Source organism: Nothobranchius furzeri, chromosome 7, assembly GCF_043380555.1.
Source record: "Nothobranchius furzeri strain GRZ-AD chromosome 7, NfurGRZ-RIMD1, whole genome shotgun sequence".
Taxonomy (NCBI): Eukaryota; Metazoa; Chordata; class Actinopteri; order Cyprinodontiformes; family Nothobranchiidae; genus Nothobranchius; species Nothobranchius furzeri.
The window spans coordinates 52846624-52874161 of record NC_091747.1 but is presented as its reverse complement, the minus strand read 5'-3'; the positions used below and the strand labels follow the sequence as shown (position 1 = coordinate 52874161).

The window sequence follows — 27538 nt, the reverse complement described above, 5'->3', positions numbered from 1 at the left end:
AAGTAGATGCTCCAACTCACGTGTCAGAATACATCATGACACTGATTGTCTCTGACATTTACTCAGTGAGGGGAAGGAGTTTTGAATGTAAGGAGTAAAAAAATCACTTTGATGTTCACTGAACACGGTGCAGTCACAGTAAATCTACACCTTACTAAACAAAACTGTAAACTTAACTAAAAGCAAGACTATTAAGAATGTTGTCTGAGAGTGATGGTTTTTCAGTCAAAGAGATGATCAGAAAACAATTGACTTTGTGATTTAAAATGTCAACATCAGTCATGTGGTTTCATCGTTCAGAGATCTAAGGTGGCGACAGAGCTACAGAGGCATCAGGATCACAGTTTTCCTGAAGGAATCGGATAAGTACACAGGAACACAGCAGGTGAGGAGGAGGGAAGAGAGAAACAACAGAAAGGAAACCCAGCAGCTCTCACCCCTCCCTTAATGTCCCACTGCCTCTTACTGGAGGGAGGTGCTCATCTGGCAGCCTGCACCGCATCTGAGGAGAAGAAGACATATGTGGACAAATGTGGATGTTTGGTCAGTCCTAAGATGTTCTGAGCTGTGGGATGCTTTTGCAGAGCCGTGTGTGAAAGAGAAAAAGGCTGGACACAGGAGACGGACGCAGGAATTCCAGGTCACAAGGGCTCCTGTGGTGGAGCTCAGTCCTTAGGATATCCCAACCACTCCTTCTCAAGCATGAATGGAGGAGTCTGGGATTAAATACATCTAAAGAGGAAAACTTTGCAGTTTGTCTCCAGGGCCGGACATTTGGCCTGACCTCTCCTCGTGATGCAACCCCATGTTGGTGTTGCTTGCTGGCTGCTGGTGTTGTCTACGCTCGGCCAGAACCGCCTGGTGGCTGGAGGTTGTTCGAGGAGGTGCTGTCGGGGAAGAGATCTGAGCTGTTCAACGACTGATTGGAGGATGGATCGTGTGTACGGGAAGTGCTACTGCGATGAGGACTGTGTCAAAACCAAGGACTGCTGCTTTGACTACTTCACAGAGTGTCCAGGTGAGGGGAAAATCAGTTACAAAGGAGCTTTTGTGTACACCTTATCTTTACGGCACCACAGTGAGATAACCCGTTTTTGTTAAAAGACAGACTATCTCCTGAATCTAACAGATTAGATGGATACACAGACGACACATTTATCTTAATCAGTGGGTGAAGACCAAACAACCCAAGCAGCTTCATGCCTAACCCCATCTCAGTGGACTGGCCCACATAATGGAATTAGCACAAAAATTCAAGGAATGTGATTCTGTCAATCAGTTGAAGCAATTACAGCTCCAGTCAGACAAACTTAATACGAGCCTCCAAATCTGCACGTCTGATACATCAAAGCTCCATCATTAGGCACAGAGAGCAACGGTAAAGAAAAAATAACCAGAGGACTTGAATGGGCTCTCAAATCGACTCAAGTAGAGCAGAAAAAACAAGCTGCACAATCAGTGCTTCAATGGTCTGAAGTTATTTCCTGGATGTTTAGCTCGATGAGATCATTTCATGTTAATAATATGATTATACAGTCTGCAGGAGATGATCAAAGTCTGACTTTTGTTGAACACCTGTGCACAGATTAAGTGTGAGGCCCAAGATTTTAACGGTCCATCCGGTTTGAGATTACTTTTCTGCTTGGCTTCATGGGTTTAGCTCAAGATTGTGCTGTTAGTGACTGGAGCTTTTGGAGCAGTTGCGCCAAGCCCTGCCAGCCTTCGGTGAGAGTTCGAGTTCGACACATAGAGCAGCGGCCCAGTAACAGTGGAGAGTCCTGTCCAAGGCTGGAGGAGAGAGCTGGGTGCAGGGAGTACAGCGACCACCGGGACAGCCACTGTGGACGCAACTCAGGTATCCAAACATGAATACACTCCAAGTTTTACATTTTAGATCATGTGAGCAAATATCAATACACTGAAATAGCACCATTTTTCGTGTTATGTTACTAAATTGATATTTAAAAGCAATTTATAGATTTTCTAATTGATAATTTACATTTACAATATTTATTTTGTAAGGTGTCATTCTAAATCTGACTGCTAGGTGGAAGCAGTTTTTACGGCTATCAGTCTAAAAAATTGCAAACATTGTCTGGCTTTTAGCATCACAACATTTAGCATAATCTCCCCTGTATTGTGATGTATACTGTATCGTCTTCTCAGTATCGTGATATATATCGTATCGTCCCCGTGTTGAAATATTTTTCTTCCCCCGTATTGCGATATCTATATATTGTATCGTTTCCTCGTAATGTGATGTATATCGAATCTCCTCCCCATATTGAGTAATATTGTATTGTCCCCCCACATATCTATATATCGTATTGTCCCCCCACATATCTATACATCGTGTCGTCTCCCCATATTGTGATGTATATCGTATCTCCTCCTCCATATTGAGATATATATCCTATCGTCCCCCCACATATCTATATATCGTATTGTCCCCCCACATATCTATGTATCGTATCGTCCCCCCACATATCTATATATTGTATCGTCCCCCCACATGTCTATATATCGCATTGCCCCCCCCACATATCTATATATTGTATCGTCCCCCATATATCTATGTATCGTATCGTCCCCCCACATATCTATGTATCGTATCGTCCCCCCACAAATCTATATATCGTATCGTCCCCCCACATATCTATGTATAGTATCTTCTCCCCGTATTGTGATGTATATCATATCTCCTCCCCTATATTACGATATATAGTGTATCTTCTCCCCTGTATTGCTATCCTAGCATGTCAGACTAAATAAATATATAATTTTGTCCGGCAACGCTTCGTTGACTGTTGCGGGGCGGGTTTTTACTGTTGTCTTTCAAACGATCTCTGCATGCTACTGGACAACGAGCGTGACGTACTCACCGCAACAGATGTCGGTAAACAAGGCAGTCCGCTGTTGAAGAAGGCGATAATACATAATTTTTATAAATAAGGGACTTAAATGCATCTATTTGCTCCTGATTCTAATAAAGCCTAAAACTGCTTCAAATGAGCTGTCGCCATCTTGTTCCACTCTGTCGCATCATCCCGCTCACCAGACAAATAAAGGGCCCTGATTGGCCTACAAAGGCGATAGAGCACTGCGATTGGCCCACAAAGAGGATAGACCACCATTGTGGACCAATCACAGTGCTCTATCGGTTTGAGAGCTGTGATTGGTCTGCAAGAACGCTGCTAGGGGCTGTGGAGGTTCCAATGGAAACACAAAGCAAGAACTTTGTCTAGTTCACTAGGCTACTGTATTGAGATGTATATCACACTTCTCCCGTACTGTGATGTATTTCTTCTTTTTCTTATAAGGACCTGCGTTCATTAGCAGCATGGGGTTTGGCAGAGGGAGGCCCAAGCATGACAGCTATGGAAATCCCCTGGACCCTGGGTAGGTTTCACACCAGTCTCATATACGAAAACCACCAAATTCACATGACCTGGAGTGTTTTACAATAGTTTGCTGTCATGAACGTAAACTGTAACTGTGCTCCATCCACATGAGCTACCTTTGTTTGCCCACCTGGCTGTCTGTGTACAGACCATTAAGTATGACAATGTTGAGAGACGACCCACAATCCTTTGAAATCAAATACCCAGGACTGTCACATGAAAAGCACACACACACACAAAAGGTTGGTCTAATTGTAGGGAGGAAAGAAATTACTAGCTGCTGCTGTGTTACCTTTGCTGTTTATCTCATCTGATCTGAATCTTTTGAGGCATTTTCTGTCTAATGTTGACTGTTTCTCAGGTTTTGTGTGGAATTCCAGCTGGAGTCACGGACACCACACTGTACGGTGGAGAACCAGCCTCACACACTCTGGATGCGCTACATTACAGAAGGCTTTAAAGTGTGTGTAGCCTGTCAACCCCCTGCCTTGCGTAACAATAGTAACAGCTGCCAAGGAGATGGCCAGGAATCAGACAAGTAAGAAGTTAATAAAATCTTCACGTGTTTTTTTCCTCTTTAGCAACAATAAAGCTAAGTTTACATTCACTCATCTTGAGCATAAATATTTGGATTTTAATTATTTTAAATGCAACTTTTCAAGTATTGAATGATTATAAAGCACACATGAACAGGATGCAGGTGATCAGCTTCCACTGAGACACTTTAGAGCTTGACTGAAATTTGCATCTGCCGACACGGACCATTCAAGTGTCTCTAGGGAAATGTTTTATGACTGGATGAGAAACATTTGGACACAGAGACCAAATGCATTCTTAGAATAGTTGTTGATCGAAAGTTATATTTTCGATATCAAGCATGGTGGTGGTAGTGTCATAATGCGGGACCTAGCAGGTCTATTTCCAAAATTGTCACATCAGAACCAGTTTCTAACTGAACAAAACATTAGGCTTCTGGAATGGTCTTCCGCAAGTTCGCAACATGTTGGAAATCTGGGAACAATGATTCAAAGGAAAAATGGTGCCAACAAACCAACAATTTTATGCAACTCTGCTGAGAGGAGTGGTCAGATATCGCCCAGGAGCTTGGGTAAAGGTCACAGAAATAGTTCAAATCCCATTTTGACCACCTCTGATAAGGACACCTCCTACTTTTACGTGTTGGTTCCAAATGAGGTAGTCAATAAGCCTTTAGATGCTCAGAGATGAAAACATAACCTTTAGCACAGGCTGATGTGAAACCGATGCGGTGTAATTGTGTTGCAGAGAAGCTGTGCTCCACTGGCAGGCGGTGGGGAACCCTCGGTGCAGAGGGACATGGAAGAAAGTCCACAGAACTGTCAAGTGCACCTGTCCGACACAACACAGCTTTGTCTTCATCTGATCCTCAGCAGAAACACCTAAAATAGCGTTTGGATTGGATGACACCAAACCACAAGGTTTAAAAACTCGAGATGAACAGGATGCGACTCAGATGTTTCTACTCCACAGAATTATTTAGACTAAAACACCAATTACTGCTAATGTCATGCTCATTTAAAAACACCACAGAAAGCATTTGATTGTTTTTATTACACGTGAAACTCACAGCTGATTTTGAACATTTTATTAAAATGCACATTTATAAAAAAAAATAAAAATAAAAAAGTTAAAATCGTTGCACTTCCTCCCTGCAACAGCTGCTGCATTATGGTCTCGTTATTTTGTGTCTGGCGCCCTCTTGAGGTGTGATGGATGAATGGGAAGGAACACTCAAAACTTCAAGAACAAAAAAAGATAAATGTTTTCTTTTTACAGAATTCTACATTAAAGCAAGTGGAGGGTCATTTTCTTTAGCCCACTTGATGTGACTTTATTAAAACTCTCCAACGATCTTTAAGCATCACGCTAGTACGACCTTCAAAGTCATAATCATTCAGGATCTGAGCCCACTTTCCCACGCCGTGGCGTCTTACACCCTGCTCGAGGAATTTGTCCAGTTTGCTGGTCCATTTCTAAAAAGCGCAAAAACAAAAATCAAACTTTCTGATTATGGTTTGGTGTTAATTAAAGATAAAAACATGCTCTTTAGCTAAACTCACCCTCCTTTTCATTGCCGCTGTGGAGGTCTCTGCAAATTTAGCCGGAGATGTCATTTGGGATATCTCTGATGGGAGGACGAGTCAGATTTGTTAGGCTTCATCGTGGATGATAAGCATGTGCCAGCTAACACCTGAAGGGATGTTAGGAAAGTAAAAACTGAAAGAAATGAATCCACACCATGTTTGGAAAGTCGTCTGATGCAGACAAAAGGCTGAGCAACCGGCTCTGGTGTCCACACATCAGTAAGGGTAGAAAGCAGGTTCCGCTTTCTTCTGAGAAAATGTGACAAATTAAAATGTTTTACTTCCTATTAAGATAAAACAAATCCTGCAAATTGTTATTAAAATTTAGAGTATAAGAAAATAATTTCCTACCTTTTCTTCTTCTGAACTGATGTGCTGGATGACTTTGAGAAGGTGTCATCCTGTGGCTCCGCCTCCTCTGAACTCTGGATGTCTGGGGCAGACTGGGCCACCTTCGTAGCTGCCTGATAAAGAGAGAAACATTAGAGTTCGAATCAAAGTTTCTGTAAAAGCAATATAGACTTTAACTGACAGGGACAGAAAATAACACACCTGGTCTGTTTATAAACGAGCGATCAAACACATCAGCACCCTAAAGGTGCATGATGCAAGAACAAAATCTTGTGGTGGAATATGGGTACAGCAGCCATGTATCAAAACCATCGAGGTCACTCTGAGCAACTGTTGCTAGTGACGGATCAGCGCCAGAAGGTTCTAGATGACGAGCGAAGACGAGTCATACACAGTAAGTTAATAGGTAAATAAATAGATTTTATTGTAATATCGAGATGTTTGATTAAAGTGGGAGTCAAGGCATGGGTGGAGACTTGTTTCATCCTCACTTCCTGTTAGAAAAATGCTTCTGAAAGAGGCGTCGCCTGGCGGACCGAGACTGCGGCACTGAGGTAGTGGTAGACGGCACCCTCCTCAACCCCCCCCCCCCCCCCCGCGGGGCCATGTTGGAGTTTCTCAGTCTAAAAAGGAGTTGCTAAAGAGCACACACCCGCAGTAGACTAAGCAGAAAGATTCTGCAGTATTCTGGAGGATTTCCTGTTAAACGCGATCATTAGATGAAAAGGGGAGGAGGGCGTTTTTTTTCCAAGGAGGCGAGCGGCTCCGGGAGCCAATGTGTCATATCGGCAGGTGAGAGTGGCTGAGCCAGGTGGAGGTGTGGCTGCCTCACCTGGAGACCAGTGGGGTGCAGCCACGTAGTACTTTGCTGACAAAGTCACGTTTTTCAGCTCAGCCATCAGCCACAGCTGGTTCTACATAAATGTGGAGCAGAGTTTTAACCTGAAGATGGAGATAGAATTACGGCTTTGGGCTGAAATATCAAATTTAAAGTGAGTTGCACTAAACTGCCACACTAATGATTACACATGTGCACAGCACAATTAGACACTCATCTATTCAGGTTATCAGCAAAAAAAGCTCATTTAGGTGTTACTTGCACTTGAACTTTAGTCTCTAACCTTCTTCACCCGACATTGGTGTAAACAAAAAGATGCGGTGGCGTCTTAGAAATAGCTCTGGGTCGCTCCTGGTAATGGCTAACGTTCTCTCCACAACTCTGCTGCTCTTTGCCAGCTGGTGTCAAATTACAAATGCAGGTGCAGACTTGGCAACCCTGCAGGCTCACATCTGATTGGCTCTGGTAGCAGGAAGTGTGGAGGCATTCACAGCCTGTGACATCACAGCACCACAATGAGAGCAGTCCAAATTCAACGAGTCCTTCAAATGCAGCCCACGAATCCAGCAGCAATTAATTTATGATTAAAAGGAGTAATCATATAGGTTGGGAATAATAAAACTGAACAAATTCTTGCTGCTACACTTGCAAACAGGCTCATTCCAGGAGCTCCTGGATGCTTTCTTTTGAGACTGGGAGGAAAATGTCCATAAAAACTAATTCCATATGTCAATCCTTTCCATTTTCACACATCACCCCCTTAAAATGCCTCTTAAGTGATTCAGGACTCGAAAAACTTTGTATTTCTCACACTCAGTTTAACAAATCTCTGCACCTTGAGTAGATAGTCAGACGGATGCTTCTTCAAATATGAATCTAAGAACGTCTGGATGGTCTCCATCAGGCGGTTGAGGCTGAAGTTGTTGAAGAGTGAGTGGTAAGTTTCCTTCTTTTGCACAATAGTTGATAGATTACGTGCCAGGCTCTGTTACAGAACAGTTAAAAATCAGTACATGCACTAAGACAGCTAACAAAAACACTTAACAAGTAAATAAAAAGTGAAAAAACAAATAAACCAACCCGTGGGATGTCAACATGTTTTTTGAACCACTCGATGGAACAGGTAGCAGAAATTGTTTGGCCTTTTTCCAGACACACAGCTACAGACTGCAGAAGGGTGTTTAAAATGTTTAAAGTCACTTAAGAACACATTTAAGACATGTCTGTGTTCACTGGGGGCCAAAATACAGCAAGGTTACCTGGATAAGCAAATGACTTGTGATGCTTTTGAAAAGACTTTCATCACCAACAGTGTCTTTCAGCTCCAACCACACTTTGGCAGCAGACATCAGTGGCATTATAGACCGGTCTTTGTCAAACAATTCATCTGGAGAAAAAACAGATTGTTGCTGATCTGGATCAAGAACACATCTAGGAGGACAGGAATTAGTCACATTTACTTTTGGTTTATCGCATCACAGCAAGGCAGACAACTCTGGAAATAGTCCCATGCTGAGTATTTTGGGTTAAAACAACAATAGTCTTAATTAAACAAAGTAATAAATAAAACAAATCTGAAAAGATAGCTGACTTTATGGTGAAAACTGAGAAGTTTTAGCAGTTCTGACCAGAAATCTTTAAATACTCAAAAGAACATGACAATCCATCATTCAAGATCAACCAGGAAACAACAACAATGCACGGGGATGCAAATAAATGCAAATTTCAAAATAAAAGGGTCTCAGTCACCCTCTGTCTGCAGGAGCTTACCCAAGCATTTTCCATCTATGACTCTTACAAGTAAAGCACATATCAATGTTTTCTCATGAATGGTCGTGCCTTTGAGGGATTCATTCTCGGAAATGACTGTGGAAGAGAAAAAATAAACAGTTAGCCACAAGGTTCACAGAAATGTTTCAGGTCATGCAGCAGTACACTAACAAATAAGCATTTTACCTTGACTTTAATGACACAAAATCCACCTTTTTTATGGAAAACTACTAATATGACACAGTCCTCTCTACTGTACCCTTTCGTACTTTATATCACAAAACGTGCAGATTAGACCTTCTTTCTTTCTTCTGGATGATATTTTGTCACCCACAACAGAAAATATGCAACTATAGTCATTTTGTTTGTTGATATATTGACCCCTTCCAGTGAAAAATATGGCAATACTACTCTACGGTTTATGATTCAGAACATTTACGCTTACCAAGTATTACCTGGAATGAAGCTAAAATTTGGGTTTAATCATGTTCTTTAATACCATGCTTAAATCGATTTTTCTATTTAATTCTAGCATTTAGACCGTCTATTCAATCACTGCATGTTTCTTAATGCTAACTCCTCGCCAACTTAAATGAGTGTTACAATTTATAGGCCTTGGGATGTAAATTCTAAAAAAGTTTCCACATGAAATGTATGTTTTTTGTAGTTATATTTTTTCCTTTCCAGCAGCCAAAGGTTGATTTGAACTTTAATTCATTTAGGTTTATATTTATTTTTTGTTTCTTTGTTTTAAAACTACGTTTTTGTTGTTGTTGCTAGTCAGATCAGTTTCACGTGACCACAACAAAACTTTAATCACTGCACATCTTAATTTAACCACGAAAACAGTCTATTCTGACTTTTTACATATAATGTTAAATAAAAACACAAATGTAATCAATGTTCCCTACACCAGATAAATTAGTTTACTTTTCAACAGCTTCATCAACAACTCACCCTCAAAAACTGAAAGCATCTCGTTGAATTCATCCCGTTTTCTCTCTTTGAAGCACCGACACAAGCTTACAAAGAAATAATCAAACATCCATTCTGTGGCAACTGCGCTGACGCGACTAAAACTGACTGTTTTATCTATACTCTCGTCTGTGGTGCAACAAACGCTAACTTCGTCCGCCATTGTTGTTGCTTTTTCAACTTCCGGAAGAATTGAATATCCGCGCGCTTTAGTTCAACCGTGACCTGGACGCCGACAGCGACACCTGGCGGGCGGAAAGAGTAACTGACGTTCATAATTTCCTAAGTTTTTTTCTTGAAATAGTTTTTATTAACCCTTTGATGCATAATGGTCACTACAGTGGACAGGTACTCAAAATTGTTATTTATTTATTTTTGCTATTAAGCACAGCTGTTGAAGACTTTATTGCATTTGAGCTCCTCCATTTGGACTTCAGTAAGTCAAGCCAACATATTTCATGTTCGGAATGCACGCTGTCCATTGAGGTGGACATGTAATAATCTATGTGTAAATTAAATGTTACAAAAAATATGTAAATATGAAATTTGCTTCATTCGCACCTAAAGATGAATGAAAATATTGTTTAAAAAATCATGGTTGAAGATTTCATAATTCATGGATCACAGGGTTAATTAAACAGAAAATTATATTAAGGTCAAACATATATTAGAAAAATTATTGCCCAATAATTTATTCAGTGGATTTTTGTTGTGGATAATGTAAATAATTTATAATGTAACAAATACATTTATACATTTGTGATTTGCTAACTGCTGTTTCCCCTGGAAAAACAGGATCTTCCTGCAATAAAATGACCAAATTCCTGGCACACAGAGAAATTATGTCTATTCAAAATAGATAAATGACTTATAATTTACAGATATATTTTAAAAACTGTTTTCACATCAGGATCCAACAACACAATCTATAGAATTGAATTAAACTGCTCGTCTTTGCATCAATAGTTTCCACGTTTTATGGTCCACATTGGCTGACACCGGAAATTCATATCAATTGTTTTCTTGACTCTGTATGTAGCTTTTAGCCCTGAGAGACTCTTAGCATACATTTTGGAAATAATAACTGTTTAATACAATAGTATAATCCATCATTAAATGTCTTATTTTAGAGCCTAAGAATTATTTTAGTGCTCTCATAAACATAGCATGCTAGCTCTCCTAAAGTGTGTTTTTAGGATTCTTACAAAAAGTAAACAAAAGGATTAAGAAGAAATGATTTATGAATTAATTTGCATATTTCCTATAATAATAATAATAATAATAATAATAATATCAGACACAAATACTTGAGTTATATACACATTTATTTTTTTTATTCTGCATAATTCTAATAGATGTGATGGGAAACAATGCTCTACAGAAATGTTGACATATGTGTACCATAAAGTGTCCGTGGTCACATCATTGCTCGGACTACAACATGCATACAGAGATGCTGCTTTGTACAGAAACAGTCTGTAGCTCAGGTTACGTCTGATGATAATATCATCTCAAAGCTGAACAGAGAAAGAAAATCTCAAAAAAGAGGCAGAATATACAGATACATAAATAAGAAATGATGTTGCTGTATGTTTTTTGGGGAAAAGGTTTGGTAAGCACAAATGAGCGACAGACAAGCATTCTCTCAGAGAAAATAAAGACATTTCCACTTGGTACAGGATCACAGATGACTAGTGAGACAGTAAAACAGAGCCCGGTCCTTTTGCTGTTAGGCCTGCAGAATTAATTTCAACGCAAAGTTCATCCTACCGAGGTATGGCTGATCCATCACACCCCCTCTTTTCTCTGCTCTGTCTGTCAAAAACGACAAAGGCTGCTATGGAGAAGTGATTACCAAAAACAAGGGATAAAAAAAGGAATAACGTACAGGTTCAGAGATTTTAACAAGGTTACCCTTGAATCTCTGTTCATAAAGTAAAAATTGTGGAAATAACCACCACTACTGATTCTTTTGAGGACAGATCAACAAATCACCAAAAAGTGAGCCAGATTATGCTACTTTGGGCCTACTGTATAAACACAGAAAAACAAAGAATATGAACCAGAAAAGTGACACTGTTACTTTTCCCATGCTCGCTTTTCCTTTAGCCACGGACTACCGTTGAGAATTAGAGGACTTGTTCCAGTAATTAGACAGATCCGCTGAAGGACGCTTGAGACCTCGTCCTGATTCTGGTCCTTCTCCCTGCTTAAAGCAGCAATCCGGAGTTTTCCCTCATTTGAGCAATTCTGTATGATTTTTGTTTTAGAAGACAATAAAAGTGATAGTTTTACCCTGTATGGTGACATGAATTAGGCAATACATTTATTTTTTTTTTAAGCACACAAACCATCACAGAGTCCCATGCAATTCGAATTGCTGCTCAGCATTACCTTACCCAATAATGTTCAACATCTGCTTACGTACGGATGTCAATCACAGAGCAGGCGTTTGTTAAAGTACTTAGACTGATGCAGAGTTGGCGACATTTCTAATGGACAAAATAAGTCTTAATCAGTAACAGGAGCGACCCCGAAGTTATTTCAGTACCCTAGGATGCTACTTTTATTATAATATTGGGTAAAGAAGTCTAGAGGCTAACATTGAGCTAACGGTGAATTAGAAACAAATAGTTGGCTCAAAAAATATCTTAAGCTACGTTTTCAATTACCAACATCTTGACATTACAGTGAAATGTATTTATTTTCTTACTAGCTTACTGTGACTCGTCTTTGCTCTTCATCAAGAATCTTCGGGCGCTGAGCCGTAGCTGGCAACAGTTATCGAACTCACAGAACCAGATTTGAACATAGGATGTCATTCTTATAAATACACCTCTAAATATATGTATATATATATATATATATATATATATATATATATATATATATATATATATATATATATATATACATATATATATATATACATATGTTTACATATATAAGAAAAAACTGCATAACGCGAGAATTAAAATTGTGCGCATTCACGAACGAGAGGCGTTGCTTCCAGCCGTATTCATGGAAGTGGTGCAATATACTTTTCTGCCTCTAGATGGTGCCTTCTGGGAAAACTAACTCTGGATTTCTGCTTTAATGGTCCTCTCCTAGCTTGTTTTTACTCCTTCATTTGTCACTGAAGACTGATGGGGATGGACACTGCACGGAGAACACATTTTACCCAGGAGTTAGAACAAATACTGCAGTTCCTGGTCCTGGGAGCCAAGACATCAACGTGGATTTGACAACAGCTTCCAAAAAGTACAGACATAGCAAGTTGACATTAGTTGTTGATGAAAAGAACAAATAAACGATCCAATGGGAACATCAGAGATTTATAGAAAACCTGAGAACTCAATAACATTACTGGTATCATTTACATAAAGACCTGAATTCTCCTATAAAATTAGAATTTTCTGTACAGTGCTATATGAACAAAACAAAATGACTCGCTGCCTTCTCGCACGCAGCAGCATTCTGAAAAGGCGGGCATCATTTCCACCACTGTATGGCGGGAAATTATGGTCGTGCTCCATTTTAGTTTAGAAAAAATAGAATAATTCTCAGTGTTAATTCACAAAAAAACACAAAATACTTTCCATGTGGCCACTGTTGTTCGATCATCTCTTCCACAAACAATTATTTAGATTTCCATACATCTTACATCTATATAAAAGGCCCTCGTGGTCAATTTGGATCACTTTTCCCCACAAATATTCAAATTGGAAGTCCACTGATAGCTTTCATTAAGGTGCTCTGACAGCATTTTATCAGCCATATAACAAAAATTTGTATTATTTATGAGAATCTGGTAGTTGTAACACTGTTTGACTTCATATTAAAGATATAACATTTTAATAAAATACAAGTAATGTCTGCCTGTACACTTAAAAATTCCCATTGAAATAAATAAAGTGCCACAATTCTTGGCCTGCATAGATTGCAATATGCGGTATTGCACATTCCACACCTTCCAGTGAGAAAACAATTAACAAATATACATAAAGACATGGTGATAATATTAATAATGATTAAAAAACAATAAACATAAAATAATATTTCCACGTCCTTCCTGTCACTGCAATTCATGTTTGTGCTGATTTCACAAACAACTTCCTAGCTCTCCGAGACAAGAGACGAACTATTCCAGCAAAAAATTGGAATCAAAGGCAACATACAACAGATATTTTCAGTCAGTGTAAAACGATAGCCAGAAAAAGACCAGAATAAAACTCCTTTGGGTTTAAGTTTGACTGAAAATTGTTTTGTCATCAATAAAACATGATAAATTACAGTCCAAGACACCACAGTTGGATGAGAAAGAAAAGGACAATGCCAGAAACTTTTCAGCAGGATCGGGTAAAAGTTGCAGTAATGCTGAGACGTTGGGATACAGAGGATAAGACAATGAGCTTGATGCAGGTAAACAAACCATAAGCGACAAACTTTACTGTTTATAACACGTTACTTCTATATACGATAAGATGCAGATAAGATAGATGGAAGCTTGTAAGTGTGCTTCATTTGGTCCATTAATATCAGAAGTAATACTATCTTTTTCGTATCATAGCCTAGTCCATTTGAATGGTCACAATAAATACTAATAAGTTAAGCAGATATCTGCATTAGCGACCAGATATGCTTAACTATCTTTTTATAGATTCTCACTTACAGCCTAATACCATTTGATGTTGATATCTGAGGCAAGATTATGAATAATGATTATTTTAGGTTCTGTAGGTAGCTGTTTAAACAACCTCAGTGTCTGGATTGATAAGCTTAAGGCTAGACAGAGCAGGACTAAAATTGCTGCAGTTGTAAAATAACTCCAATTTATTAAACAAATATCAGATTCATGCAACTTATTCATTAAAAATACTTTATATGAAATTCACTTGCACACTTTGTTTACTTACATAAAAAATTGGTTACTGGCATCTGATAAAAGCTGCTAGCTGTAGCACCTCTGGTGAAGCTTGGAGAATCACGATTTTTCATTATAGTCGTACAATGCTAAACTGATGGTGGTGTAAATGGCTATAAATTAGCATATCTATTCATCCATTCATTCATCCAGCAGTGGCTCAGGAGGTAGAGCGGGTTGTCTAGTAATCGAAGGGTTGTAGGATTGATCCCGGCAGATAATGCTTCTGTTGTGTCCTTGGGCAAGACACTTAACCCACCTTGCTTGCTGATGGTGGTCGGAGGGACCGGTGGCGCCAGTGCTCGACAGTCTTGCTTCCGTCAGTGTGCTCAAGGTCAGCTGTAGCTACAATGTAGCTCATCACCAGCGTGTGAATGTGTGTGTGAATGGGTGAATGACTGTGTTGTGAAGTACCTTGGGGGGTTGTAGAACCCTAAAAAAGGGCAATACAAATACAGGCTAATTACCATCCATCCATCCTAGTTTGGACAAAGCAATGGCTCTGTCCAAAATCCTCGCATTTTAAGGCCAATTAAGTTACAGCAGAGTTTACGTTTTGGGAGTGGATCTGTTTAGACAAGCATCCATTTTGGTCTTGGCCCCACCAGACTGAGGTCATTCAAAGAGCCATCTACAAGTAGAATATTCTTTTTTTATAATCTTTCCATAAAACCACTTCAAGAGATTGATTTAAGGTATTTCTTCTACAGCCAATCTAAGAGTAAAATATTCTATCATTGTGTTGAAAACTACCTCTAGATGAGAACGTCAGAGTGTTGTTGGATGAACTTCAACAGGACCTGAAACAGGATCCTAACTTTCTGAGCCTCTATGGTAAATAATTACAGCCGCTGTAAATCTAGTAGTTCCTGTTTTTACTGATTATGTACATTTTTTGGCAACTGCATAACGAGTTTGTGTGCTTAAGAGGTGTTATGTTTTAAATTCAGAAACTTGATATAGGATGTTCAAACTGAAAATTCAAACTTTTGTGAAAAACCAAAGCAACAACATCACTGTTACATTTTCATACATCGTTTTACACAAGAGACAAAGGAAACATTACAGAGTTGTCATGGGAACACTTTGCATGTCCACAAAAGGTAATGATATGTTTTTTATTTGTTTTAGAAATCGCTACGATGCAACCCCTGGCCCGAGGGCTGGTGAATCAGACCCTCCCCTTTCCTTTTTCCACACATTGTCCTTTCGATCTTCATTTACCGTCCTGTACATTGTCCCGTAGTATTTACAGTGGCGTGCTTTCAGCAAACTAAGCACCATAAAATATCTGTCTTTTTTAAAAGCATGCTTTTTACAGATGGGTCCCTTAGTGCATTTCCTTCTCCTGCTGGAAAAGGACTTGTCATTTGGGAGTTGGGAGAACTTGTGTCTGCATTAGATGATGGACTTCCCGAGACTTTGCTCCGAAATCTGCACAAAGCACCTCAGTTACTTCATCAGCAACACACAACAACACAGTAAAAGAGACTTGTCATGCCATGCAAGAGTATCTTTCACTACAACTGCGCCGTTGACTTTCCTCCCTGCTCTCCCACATGCCGGGCTGAGCTTGCAGTAGGTCTAGTGTCCTTCACCGCTTCCCGTTACATTCACATGCTGGTTTCACAGGTTGGAGAAAGGCTGCCATCCCCAGGAATCAGGTGGATATCAGATGTAAATATGTGATTCTCTACTTTGTGTCCACTGTCAGCCTTGGCCTCTTCACCTGCCCCAACCACACTTTGGGTGCAATTTTGTGCTGCCGTCTTGGGTGACAACGGTGCAATTGCGGCACCTGCTTCCTCCATCAGATTCTTCTCATCATGGTTCTCCGTGGACTGATCTTCATCGCCAGGTGGGGTGTCGACCATCAGCCTTTTCGGAGAGAGGGAGGCATTCTCCATGATTGGGAGAAGCTCCTCTGATATGGGGATGAGTGGTGACGCCTCTCCCGTGGGGGACTCCTCTTCCAGGATGCTGGAGCTGATGTCTCCAGGAGAGGTAGTGCTAGGTGGTGTAAGGGGACCGTCATTGGAGGGCTTTCTTAAGTTAACCTCCATTGTTTTAGTTTTTACAGGGTCTGTTGGAGAGCTCTGGATGTTCTCCACAGCACTGTTATAGCACTCCCCCTCCTCTAAAATTAACTTTGATCCATCACCTGGGTTGACAGATTCATAGAAGGTTCCTGTGGAGCTTGGGTCATTGTTTGTCCTCAGTAGGCCAAGATCCAGAAAGGGCGGTGCTCTGGGATGTTGGATCTCACATACCCCAGAATAATTTTGACCAGGGTTGAAGTCCTGTTTTGTGCAGTCTGCTGAATGGCTGGTGAAGCCACCCTTCGAATACGACTGAACTTCCTTCATCTCTAGCTGCTCCTCCTCCTTTAACGTGGAGCCGGGGTTCTGGGATTTCTTGGGTGAACCAGGAGCGGTCATAGTTGTGCTGAGGGTGCTCATGGAGCTTGTAGTGTTGAGATTTGTGAAGGACTGTGACTTGGTCATCTGGTTGTACATTTCCTCCAGTTTCTGGACATTAAGGTGCTGAGGTGTCCTGCACATACGCTTTGGACTTCCGGTGGTGGTGATGGTGATGTGATGGGGCGAGCTCTGCGGCAGAAACTCTGGGTTTCTTTTATCTGGTGATCTAAGATTGCTTTCAGAGGTGGAGTGACGAGCTGAGCCTCCCCATCGGCTCGGCGACAGGTGGTTGTCCAGGGAAGTTTTGTCATCTCCTTTCTCCACCACTACATCCATCAGCTCCATACTACGAGCAAAGGCATCTTTAAGGTTCATAGACACAATGCTGCCGTTCCTCTTGGCTCTCTCCAGCGCCTCTCTCCTCTTGATGGCTTTTTCCTGCCTCTTCTGCTCCTTATAAAACTCTGAGAAGTTGTTGACGATGATTGGGATTGGGAGGGCAATGACCAAGACCCCTGCAATACAGCAGAGTCCACCCACAATCTTTCCAAGTAAAGTCTGTGGGTAAATGTCACCATAGCCCACTGTAGTCATTGTAATGGTCGCCCACCAGAATGAGGCGGGGATACTGGTGAATTTGGTGGCATCTTCATCTTTCTCAGCAAAGAAGACTAAGCTGGAAAATATCATGATGCCCATGGCGAGAAATAATATTAGGAGCCCCAGTTCATTGTAGCTCCTTCTCAAAGTGAATCCTAGAGACTGAAGCCCCGTGGAGTGCCTGGCCAGCTTCAGTATTCTCAATATTCTCATGATCCTGAAGATCTGCACTACACGTCGCACATTTTGGAACTGCAGCACACTCTTATTGGACTCAGTTAGGAATATGGTGACATAATAGGGCAGAATGGCCAGTAAGTCAATTACATTGAGTGGGCCTTTAAAGAACTTCCACTTGTTGGGGGAAGACAGGAAGCGAAGGAGGTACTCCATGGTGAACCATGCAATACACACGGCCTCCACATGGGCCAGCTGGGGGTTGTCGTTGGCCTGCCCAAACTCATCAATATCCTGAAGCTCTGGTAAGGTGTTGAGAGACAAGGCGATGGTGGAAAGAACGATGAAAAGTATTGATATGATGGCTAGGATCTGAGAAGAGAGCAGAAAACAGAATGACAAGTTAGCACAGTAATTAAAGTTGTTCAATACCCATTTAGTCTATGTATTTGCAGTGGTTTGTGTTTTTTTGGGGGGGGGGGGGGGGGGGGGGGCAGAAGCTCCTGTATCAGCACGCAAAATGCAGCTGGAGCAGAGTGTGGCAGGATTTGGAGTCTTATTTCCTGATATTTGGACACCTTGCTTCTGACTGGATAACGGCATTGCAACTACCACTGACTCCATTTACTTTGCAACGTTGATGTTTAATGTCCACAACTAACATAAGCCTGAAGGAGTTCTGCTGTGTGGTGGAGTAGCTAATGCTAATGTTAGCTTCTACTAGTCGAGACATTATCTGCTTTTTCCTGGACGCTAAACCAACAACAGCCTTCACGAGTCAAGATGGGTGAGTCCATGAATGTTAAGTGACTGTGTGACTTAGATCTGTCAGACTTTTCAAATCCTAGAGTTTCACTTTTTTCTACCATAAGCTAACGCAGGAGATTGGTGTAGGAGACCATTTTCATGTCCAGCCTGCGTGAAAAACTCAGAGTGTCCGATTATAATCAGAAATGAAACCATTAAAAGAAGATTTTTTAGTGTTCCACAGCTTTAAAGGTTTTTGGTGGTAAAAATGTAAACGAGTGAATTTATGAAATTTACAAAAACAGAGGATGTGTATTCAGAGCAACACAAATGTGTGAACATTGAGCCAAAATACATCTGCAGTATGTTTTTACATCTCTCGTGATATTCATTTTACAGCTCAGTTGCTCCTGGCAGATTAGAAATACACACATAACCAAAGGACTGTTTGGAATTAATGACAAAAAAGATGCATCAATAAAACCTGAAAGGTGTTAACGGCGAATGATGTGAATCTAATTGAGCATCTTTTGTGGGTACGTTCTTGAATATGGATGAGCAGTTTTGTGTGTATATAGATTGTTGCAAGGGTAAAGCTACATATGTGCTTAAGAACACCATAGGGGAGCAAAATGATTTAAAACAATGACCTTTTCTAATGAGTTAATCATCTGAATCAAGGTTAAATTGCTAAATAAATAATGAAACTGTATAAAAAGAAAAAGTATTCAACCAGAGGGGAAAGTGGCGGAACACGGCAGTATTTGGCGTCTTATTTCCTGATATTTGGACATCTCATCTCTGATTGGATAACAGCAACACGACTCTACCACTGACTCCATTTGGTCTGTAAAGCTGATGTTTTATCTCCACAAATAACACAAGCCTGGACGAGTCCTGCTGTGTTGTGGAGCTGCTAATGCTAACAGTTAGCTTCTACTAGCCGAGGCGTTTTCTTTTGTTTCCTTGGGTACAGCCCGCCCTGGCATGGCCTGGTTGTGTTTACACCATTCTCTCTCAAGATTATGATATTATTAACTGCACACTTTCTATAAGAACACTAAAGTTTACTCTGGTGAAACAGAAATGCTGTTTATTGTGCCCTTGGTTCTGTGAGGGGATGGGTAAGAACATCCGACATAATCCTGTGAGGCCGGCGCTGCATGAGATTCAGCTCTTTATCTTGACCAGGATTTATTGACTGCGATTGATTAAATCTGGCCTTAGATGTCCTGACTGAGGTTAGATATTCATAAGTGAGTGTGTAAGCGAATGTGTTGGTGTGTCTTAGTATCACATAACATTATGTGATGAGCTGAATATTTGATCTGAGGCTCTGCTTTTAAACCAAACTCCTCACAGTTGAGCTGTTTTTTCACAGCTCAACTCTAATAAACCCAACGTCCCGACTGACGCAGGTGAATAATCTATGTCCTGCACTAAGGACAGGGCAGCAGCATAATTTAAAACAAAATCCAGCACGGGGGGAGATTTGCATTCTTTTGTGCACACTCCTCTGTGACCTGAGCAATAACAAAACTATTAAAATCTAATGAAGAGGGATTGAAAAGCCCCAGTGAAGATGGGTGGGGGTGGGGACACCCTGAATACTAATCCAAAGTCACATTTATCTGCAGAATGCACAGATGATCTTATACAAATGTATGCTCAGAAGGATGGAAACTGTTCCTGCAACTATATATGTTACATAGTAAAGGTCTGGCAATTTTTGGAGAAATTTACACAACCTCCCATCTTACACACCAGAGATTTAAAATAAATTGTCAGCTGATTTTCAAAGCATGACAAACTTAACGTATGGTGATAAAAATATTCATCAATATTTCTGTTTTGGTCACACAGTGTTTGATGAGCAGCAACTCTGCAAAAATGAAATGCTGCTAACAGACATTTCCCACTCAGGCGGGAAATCTCACGAGAAAAAAACGTGACTTTGAATTAAACAAACATGGTGGAGGAGGGGCGTAATGTCCTTCAACAGCTAACCAAGACAATCCAACATGTTCGGAACGGTCTGGACGTCCTTCCGAGTGGTCCAGATTGCGCAAAAAACACCACAAATGGTACGATTATCTTATAAGATTATCTTTAGGGCCGTTACAGTAATTCAATTCAAATTCAATTCAAAAATACTTTATTAATCCCAGAGGCAAATTCAATTGTTCTGGTATAGACAATTCCAAGATCAGACATACAAGAATTGTTGACTGTGGTCATTCGCAACACGAGTCGCACTACCGTTATAGATCAAGAGGGTTTATATGAGGATAGAGTCAGGGGGAGGGAAAAAAGGCACTTCAGAGTTACCCCCAACAGAGAGGATAGCTTTGCTATGCAAAAAAAAAAAAAAAAAAACACCTCAGACAAATATGCACACAGACTTCAGACGATACACAACATAAGTCTCCACTAGGTGGGGATGTAGGGTTCTGGGACTCTCCTCATTTTAGAGTGTACAGCCGCAAGAGCAGCGCTCACCACCTCCGTTTGGACGGGGAAGGGAGATAACTGGGTTAGAGAGCACATTGACTCCTAGAGACGGTTCCACGGCCTTCACCGGTCAGAGTCCCGCCCAGGCTGGGATTGGGAGAAAGAGTTTCCATAGCGACAGCAGCATTCCACATTTCTTCTGAGGGGAGTTTACACTTCAGCCTCACAGGCTTCAAGGGCACCAGATTCAGATAACAAGAACTGTTTTGGGTACAGGCAGAGATAATTTTCTCTCTGCCTTAGAGTTCTGTTGGTCTTCAACCCCTCCAGGTCCAATGATGGCATTATCAAACTATTCCAATCCATGCTGATCCGTCAGCTCTCTCCTCGATCGAATCAACCTTCTGTGCCAGAGCCTGAATCTCAGCCAAAGTTCCAAGCTAACGACTCATCTCGACAATTATCTGACTCTATGAGTTTACAGTACGATGAATTCCATCCCTGAGCTCCGGGATTAAGCCAATATTCCACGAAAACCAGTTAATTTTCCGGTGTGCCAGGTAGCCGCTCAGGCCAAACAGCAGAAATCCTGACACCAACACGACGAATATCCAGACATCCAGACAGACATATCAAGTTCCACTGTTTCCAGGAGTCCATGATATACCCAACTGGCTCTGTTCCAGAGGGGCATCCGGAAGCCCCTTCTCCCGTTCTCATAGTTGAGAAGATTTTGTCAATCGCGTTGAAAGACCAACTGACCAGATCAATGTTTAATGATTTCCAGTTTCCAGAAGAAATTCAGAGAAGCGCAGAGCACAGGCAGACAGGACACAAGAGCCTTGGGCAGAGCATCGTTTAAAATCTCAGAAGGGACATAGCTGATTAAAAATCAACAAATGTTTTAAAATGTATTCTGGGATGGATATTTTCAGAACAACAATGTATTTGTTGGACGACAACAATAACCTAACGTCAGACAAATTTACAGCAGGCGAGAATACAAACACCATAACATGTAGCCAGGGACGAAATTTTGATTTCAGAAGTGGGGGGGACACAGCAGGCTTGTGCGGATTTGGGGTGGGGGGTGTTATGTAAAGACCCCTTGACACGTCACGTGCCCATCTCAATAATTTTTCCATCCTCAATATATATATATATATATATATATATATATATATATATCAAAGTTAAAAAATGTACAACTCTATTATTATTTTTATTTATTATCATTATTGAAGTGCAGTTTTGGCTGTTGACAATGGATAGGCCATTGTATTTATTGTTTTGGGTCTTTTTTTTATTGTTTTTGGTGCAACATTTTCTAACAGGGAGTGAGATTCCTTTTTTATTTAATTTTTGTTTGTTATTTTTATTCATTTAGAAGTTCTGGTTCTGGACATTTCAATGTTAAATGAAGGTTTATTTGTTGCATTTCAAAGGGTGCACTTGCATTATTATGATATATTAACATTATATTAGTGGTTATTTTGGTCTAGATAATGTTGGCAATGATATCGTTTATCATCAACAATTTGTTGGACAAAATATCGTCCAGCAAAATTTGTTACTTTCCCAGGCCTAGTCAAAAGTATAAAAATTATTTATACATAAACGGTCCCTCCTGAGATCTGGCCGTTTGTTCATTTGCTGTGTTAGAGGACATGCTGAACTAATGTTTTACACATGATCATCACCCTAACATTTGAGTGTATAAAAACATATTAAATATGTTTTTTCCCTTAAAAGTGTTTAAACAGTTGTTGCATTTCAACACACAAAAAATAAATGGAAAAAATAAGATAAATCTAATGAAAAGTGTACATCTTTGACATTAAGCTTAAAAAAATCTGTTGACGATGATGATACTGTTCATTTTTCAGAGCTTTTTAATGTGAAAATATACATTGCAATAGATAGGTTTACAATAAAGTTAAATGATAAAAGTTTTGAAGTTACACTTCTACTACTACTACTACTAGTAATAATAATTATGATGATTATAGTAATAATAAAAATAATAATAATTATAATAATACGAATAAATTGTGTCTGAGGAGTCAGTTATGTGGAGGAGATGATTTGTAAAAGTTAGTTTTGAGTATGTTTGTGAAGGAGGAGGTGAGTCTGAGCTTAATGCAGGGGTGTCACATGTCCAACTTACGTTTTGACTTTGAAAGAAGTCTCTTATATCCACTTTTCGTTTTCTTGACATGCTGCCTCCTGGCTGTGCCTAACTACCAAAGACTCACAAATGAACACTTATTCAAATGTTATGTAATGGAAGCTGAGCTGAGCTCTGATATTACACAGCGTCTAGTTGACGGTGACTCAGTACCGGTGTTCCCTAGCGGCTCCAAACTAGCAAAACAACGTGAGCACGTTCTGACTGTTTACAACTTGAGTGACAGCAGCAACAGCCAATAATACATTAGCAAGTATCAGCAAAGCCAATAAATTAGATTTTGGACGGGTCTAATAGTAAACCGGTTTCTGTTTCGGTCCTAGTGCTCAACCAAATCCATTTAATGGAGCGTAATATTGTTTTTGGACGGAAAAAAGTGCAAGGGACCAAAACTGCCTTTTGAAAAAGTGGGGGGGACATGTCCCACCCGTCCCCCCCCCCCCAAATTACGTCCCAGCATGTAGCTGTTAGCTGGCAGGCTAACGGGTCTCCTCAGGAGAGCAAAAATGTCTGTGAACCAGACAGTGAAGGCTGTGCTACAGCAACTTGTAATGTGTGCATACTGGGCATTTCACATGGTTGAAAAGACAGAGCTGTGTGAAGTGCAGCCTTCAAACAAATGACTTCTTCCTGCGATAGTTCCTTTCAGACATTGCTAAAGCAAATCACTGGTCTCCATTAAGTCCAAGGATGCCATTGTAACGTGAGGAAATATGGGTTTTCTGTGCAAAAGGTCATTTGACTCGGCTGGGTCAAAGAGCTGGGTCTCTGAGAACTTTCACCCACAGATTGAGACCTTTGCAGACATGAAGTCTGCAAGAGTCTGCTGGAAACCATAACATCTGCCACCTGCAGTCTACCAGAAGATGTGTTCCCAGGAAATGTAGTCATAACAAGTCGTAAACTTTCTTTTCTTGATTTTAATGTTAAAGAATAATCATTATCATTTTGCTCATTAAATGTGTTTAATCAAATGAATGATTATTATGCTTTGGGTAATTATAATGGATTAATGAATCCATACTTAATTAAATAATGTCTGAGGATGTTTGTTAACGACCTTCACGCACACACACACTCAAACACACCCACACACAGATTCTCACAGTAAACTCCAAAACACATTTGCTGACGCACACGTTTGCTTTGAGAAGAGAAAGGCTTTTGGTAAGTTTCAGTCTTATGATTCAGTTCGTGTTGGACAACGAAAGAGAGAGGACCTGAAAAACCAAAGGGGGGACAGAGCCGATCGGCTCATTCCCCCCCCCCCCCTCACGCTGTTCCTGTCAGCCAGACAGAATAGCTGAATCGCAACTTCTAACGCAGACTCATACCGAGTCTTTTGATTTCTGAGTGAACTAAACTTAACAAAACGCATCTGCAAACGTTTTTCCATCAACGTGTACTGCGGGCATCTCTGGACCGGGCCGTGGACACCTCCGTCTCCTCTGCCAGCCGCTGGTGTCACCTGGATGAACATCACCATCCTCTGGCGTCCCGGATCTAAAAGAGGGTCCGATTTTCGGTGAGGCAGAACACGGTAGTTAGCGTTTGATGCAGTTTTTCAATAAGACCTAAGTTTATCCAAACCATCACTTCACTCAGACACCTGTTTCTTCCTGAAGCAAAATCAAACGCACACCCACATGCCTTCATCTCACCTCATGTTCAATCTTCACACATTCACCACAAGGTCTATTTGTGCAAGAACAGCATATCAACTGTTAAAGATTGTCCCACAAAGTTGCCAATGTTGATTGTTATTTCCTGTTTGTCAATTTCAAAATCATTAGTTTAATTTGAAGAATTAAAACTTTTAATTGTCAAACTTGTTTCTTCATTGAACTAAAACACAGACCCACGGATATTATCGACAGTTTATCGATGAAAACAACCTTTGAGTCTTCTTAAAACTATACAATTTGGTTATTAATTTAATAAAATTCATATCACAAATTAAAATGTAGAATGGTTCCTCTTTCATAAAAGAGCATAAACCATAACGCTACACCATTAACAGTCCCAGTTCACCGCAGCATCTCGGACAAAAACACAGAGCCAGTCGACACACATTTACATACTACATACATGACATACTCTAATAAGCAAAGAGAAATTGCTGACGGGCAGAAAAACGTTGAGGTTTCTCTGTCTCCTGCAGCGCCTGAACCGCCCGCGTTAGCTAAAGGTGTTGTGCAGGGAAAAGTAAGGCTGTTGGCCGTGGAGCCACATGGTTGCCCTGTCATGGGAACACACATCACTCAATACAGCCACACACTGAGGGAGGAAACTATTTGAAACATCAGCATCACAACTGAAATATTTTCATAATATTAACATGTTTTTTCACAATCAACACACTTGCTAAACATGTGAAACTTTAAGGACAACATTGATAAGTTTCCTTTTTTCTTCTTCTTTTAAAGCTTTGCTGAAGTATCAGATCAGAACTCGGTATCGGCAGGTACTCAAAATCAAATGACTTGGACTTGATCTTTAGTTGTAGACGTCCATTCGATTATTATTTTCTGAGATTTTCATTGAAATCCACTGAGTGGAGCAGTAGATATTTAGCTACTGATGTAAATAACACACATGTACACACAGACATGCACTTGATGAAATGCTTGTCCTGGCAAGAGACTTAAACAAAGGTAAGAAAATAACACATTTGCAGTTTTCCAAGAATGTAAGCCAAGGTGGAGAGAACCAACAGAGAGCAAACGAGGGTAGCTAGTGTGATGGCTCAGCAGAGGAAGTGTTATCACTAAACAAATGCGGGTCCTGATTAGCTTAAACCTATTAGCAGCTAAGTGAGGCAACCCGTGCACTGAGCTGACAAACTGTGGAGTCATAGTAAGGACGCAAATCGCCTGCCTGAACTTTTTGGCAAGCTCATTAGTAGCTCACATTCTTCAGCCAAGTGACTCAAACAGATGCCCTTTGCTTGTGTTCCTGAACAAGGTGGAAAAAAGAAGCTTGGGGTGCTGATTCTTCTCAACCTGAAGGTTGCACTGCATTGAAACCGAGTTGCTGAGTTCTGTTTTTGCTGTAATTGAGTGGGAGTAGTGAAGAGGATCAATTACTCAGTTTCCTCTCCCACCCTTCAATTTGCACGTGTTGCAGAATTAAGAATAGCATCAAATGTCGTGCACGGTGGATTAAAAAGACAGAAACAAGACTAGTAAAGCCAGTCGACCTGAGGGTGAACTGTGGCTAACAGAGACAGGAAATGGAGTAAAAGATCTGTTTGCATTTTTTTAATTTCTGGATTTTTACTTTTCCAGGAGGTCAAAGAGTATAACGACTAGATTAGGATCCATTGTGATCATTTAAGGAATATATGCTAAATTTAAAATTCAGCTCAACCAAACTGATTTTGCATTCTGTTTTTATAATTATCTGCAATATTAGCAACATTTTCCTTAAATAAAATCTCTCCTTGTGCAGAGAATGTCACAGTCAGGTCATAGCCAGGCCGGCCACGAGACCCGATTGGCTTAGACGAAATGGAAATGTCCTCAGAAGATTAGTTTATGTGCGACATGCTTTAATTGTCCGTGTCCGTTTTAGTGGCTGCTCTGTCTCTCCACCAGCAGCTCTACCACAGCCTGCTTTGCATGACTGTGCAGAAGAGCTGCGTCAATCCAACATGAGATACGAGACAGATGGGCGAAGGGAGAGAATTATTTTTTTTTACTGCGTCACATGGCTTAGTTTTATACAATACTCTGATGACTTCCTTTAATACTTTGCCCTTTACTATTGAGCACGTTGTAAAACCCATCATGAAAAGACAGATCACCCGGACGGATAAGTGGTGGCTTTAAAAAAAATAATGCTTTTCGCTGCTGATGTGGCCGAAGAAGGTGAATCTGCTTTATCGACCGATGCTCACATGGGTGAAGCTGTTGCTAACGTTATACTGATTCTATTAAAAAGTTATCAGGAGAGTGTGGTGGTCTGGAAGAGAAATCACACGAGAGTCGGTGTGTTGAAAGCCCTCGCAGCCTCCTGTCATCTCAGCTACTACTCCTGAAATTGCGAGACTCACCTCTCTCCTTCCTCCTCAAAGGAGTGGACGGTAGGGGCATTAACTCCTCTTTAAGAGTCCTGTCATTGCTGACAGCCCTGTGGTCACATTTACACTTCACTTCTTGCACCCTCTCTTCTTCCTCCTTCCACACTTTGAAGGAGGAGAGTTGTGAAGAAAAATAACCAGTGACCCATCTGACAAATCTGGGAATGCTATTGATTGTGTGCACTTCAAATTATGGACCCTGAGCCAAGCGAAGCAAGCCCCTATTTATACTGTATCTCTGCTCAGAGCTCTTATGGACCACAGTGCACCTCTGAAGTCCCCACTGGCATCATCCAGCACTTGTGTCATCAATTTGTGCTGGACAAATTGAGCCATTCCTCAGGTATGATAATTTCTTGTGGTGGAATCAATCCAGGTAATTATGGCTATGCTAACGAGGATTGATTCCAGCTTTTGTGTGGTCTAATCTTTGGGACTGTGTCTCTTATAGTGTGACCCGGCCAAGGCATGCACAGCTGTAGGGCTGAGAAG

At 40.6% G+C, this 27538-nt stretch overlaps 3 protein-coding genes across 5 annotated transcripts in view; 1 reads left to right on the top strand and 2 right to left on the bottom strand.

The window, feature by feature from the left end:
• Positions 1 to 659: 659 nt before the first annotated feature.
• LOC107382920 (somatomedin-B and thrombospondin type-1 domain-containing protein) lies at positions 660 to 4941 on the top strand. The gene is made up of 5 exons (XM_015955276.3): positions 660 to 1018; positions 1661 to 1855; positions 3321 to 3399; positions 3763 to 3939; positions 4686 to 4941. The coding sequence occupies exons 1-5, from the start codon at positions 796 to 798 to the stop codon at positions 4801 to 4803; spliced, it is 792 nt and encodes a 263-aa protein (XP_015810762.3). The 5' UTR covers positions 660 to 795; the 3' UTR covers positions 4804 to 4941.
• A 31-nt stretch (positions 4942 to 4972) lies between these two features.
• Positions 4973 to 9652, bottom strand: terf1 (telomeric repeat binding factor (NIMA-interacting) 1). 2 transcript variants are annotated; one of them, XM_054751133.2, is made up of 9 exons: positions 9441 to 9652; positions 8484 to 8579; positions 7973 to 8100; positions 7794 to 7880; positions 7549 to 7698; positions 5876 to 5988; positions 5679 to 5770; positions 5501 to 5565; positions 4973 to 5413 (listed from the first exon to the last, which is right to left on the bottom strand). In XM_054751133.2, exons 1-9 carry the CDS (start codon positions 9619 to 9621, stop codon positions 5252 to 5254), a joined length of 1074 nt encoding a protein of 357 aa, XP_054607108.1. In that variant the 5' UTR covers positions 9622 to 9652; the 3' UTR covers positions 4973 to 5251. The 2 variants fall into 2 exon arrangements, with proteins under 2 accessions (XP_054607108.1, XP_015810760.1); XM_015955274.3 differs by having other exon boundaries at positions 5011 to 5413; positions 5679 to 5773; positions 9441 to 9651.
• Positions 9653 to 15767: 6115 nt separating this feature from the next.
• kcnb2b (potassium voltage-gated channel subfamily B member 2b) overlaps positions 15768 to 27538 on the bottom strand; it is a 123117-nt gene continuing 111346 nt past the window's right edge. For both annotated transcript variants that reach the window (XM_015955273.3, XM_054751131.2), the window contains one exon: positions 15768 to 17951. In XM_015955273.3, coding sequence (XP_015810759.1) covers positions 15996 to 17951 — 1956 coding nt within the window. In that variant the 3' untranslated portion in view covers positions 15768 to 15995. The remainder of the gene's footprint in view (positions 17952 to 27538) is intronic.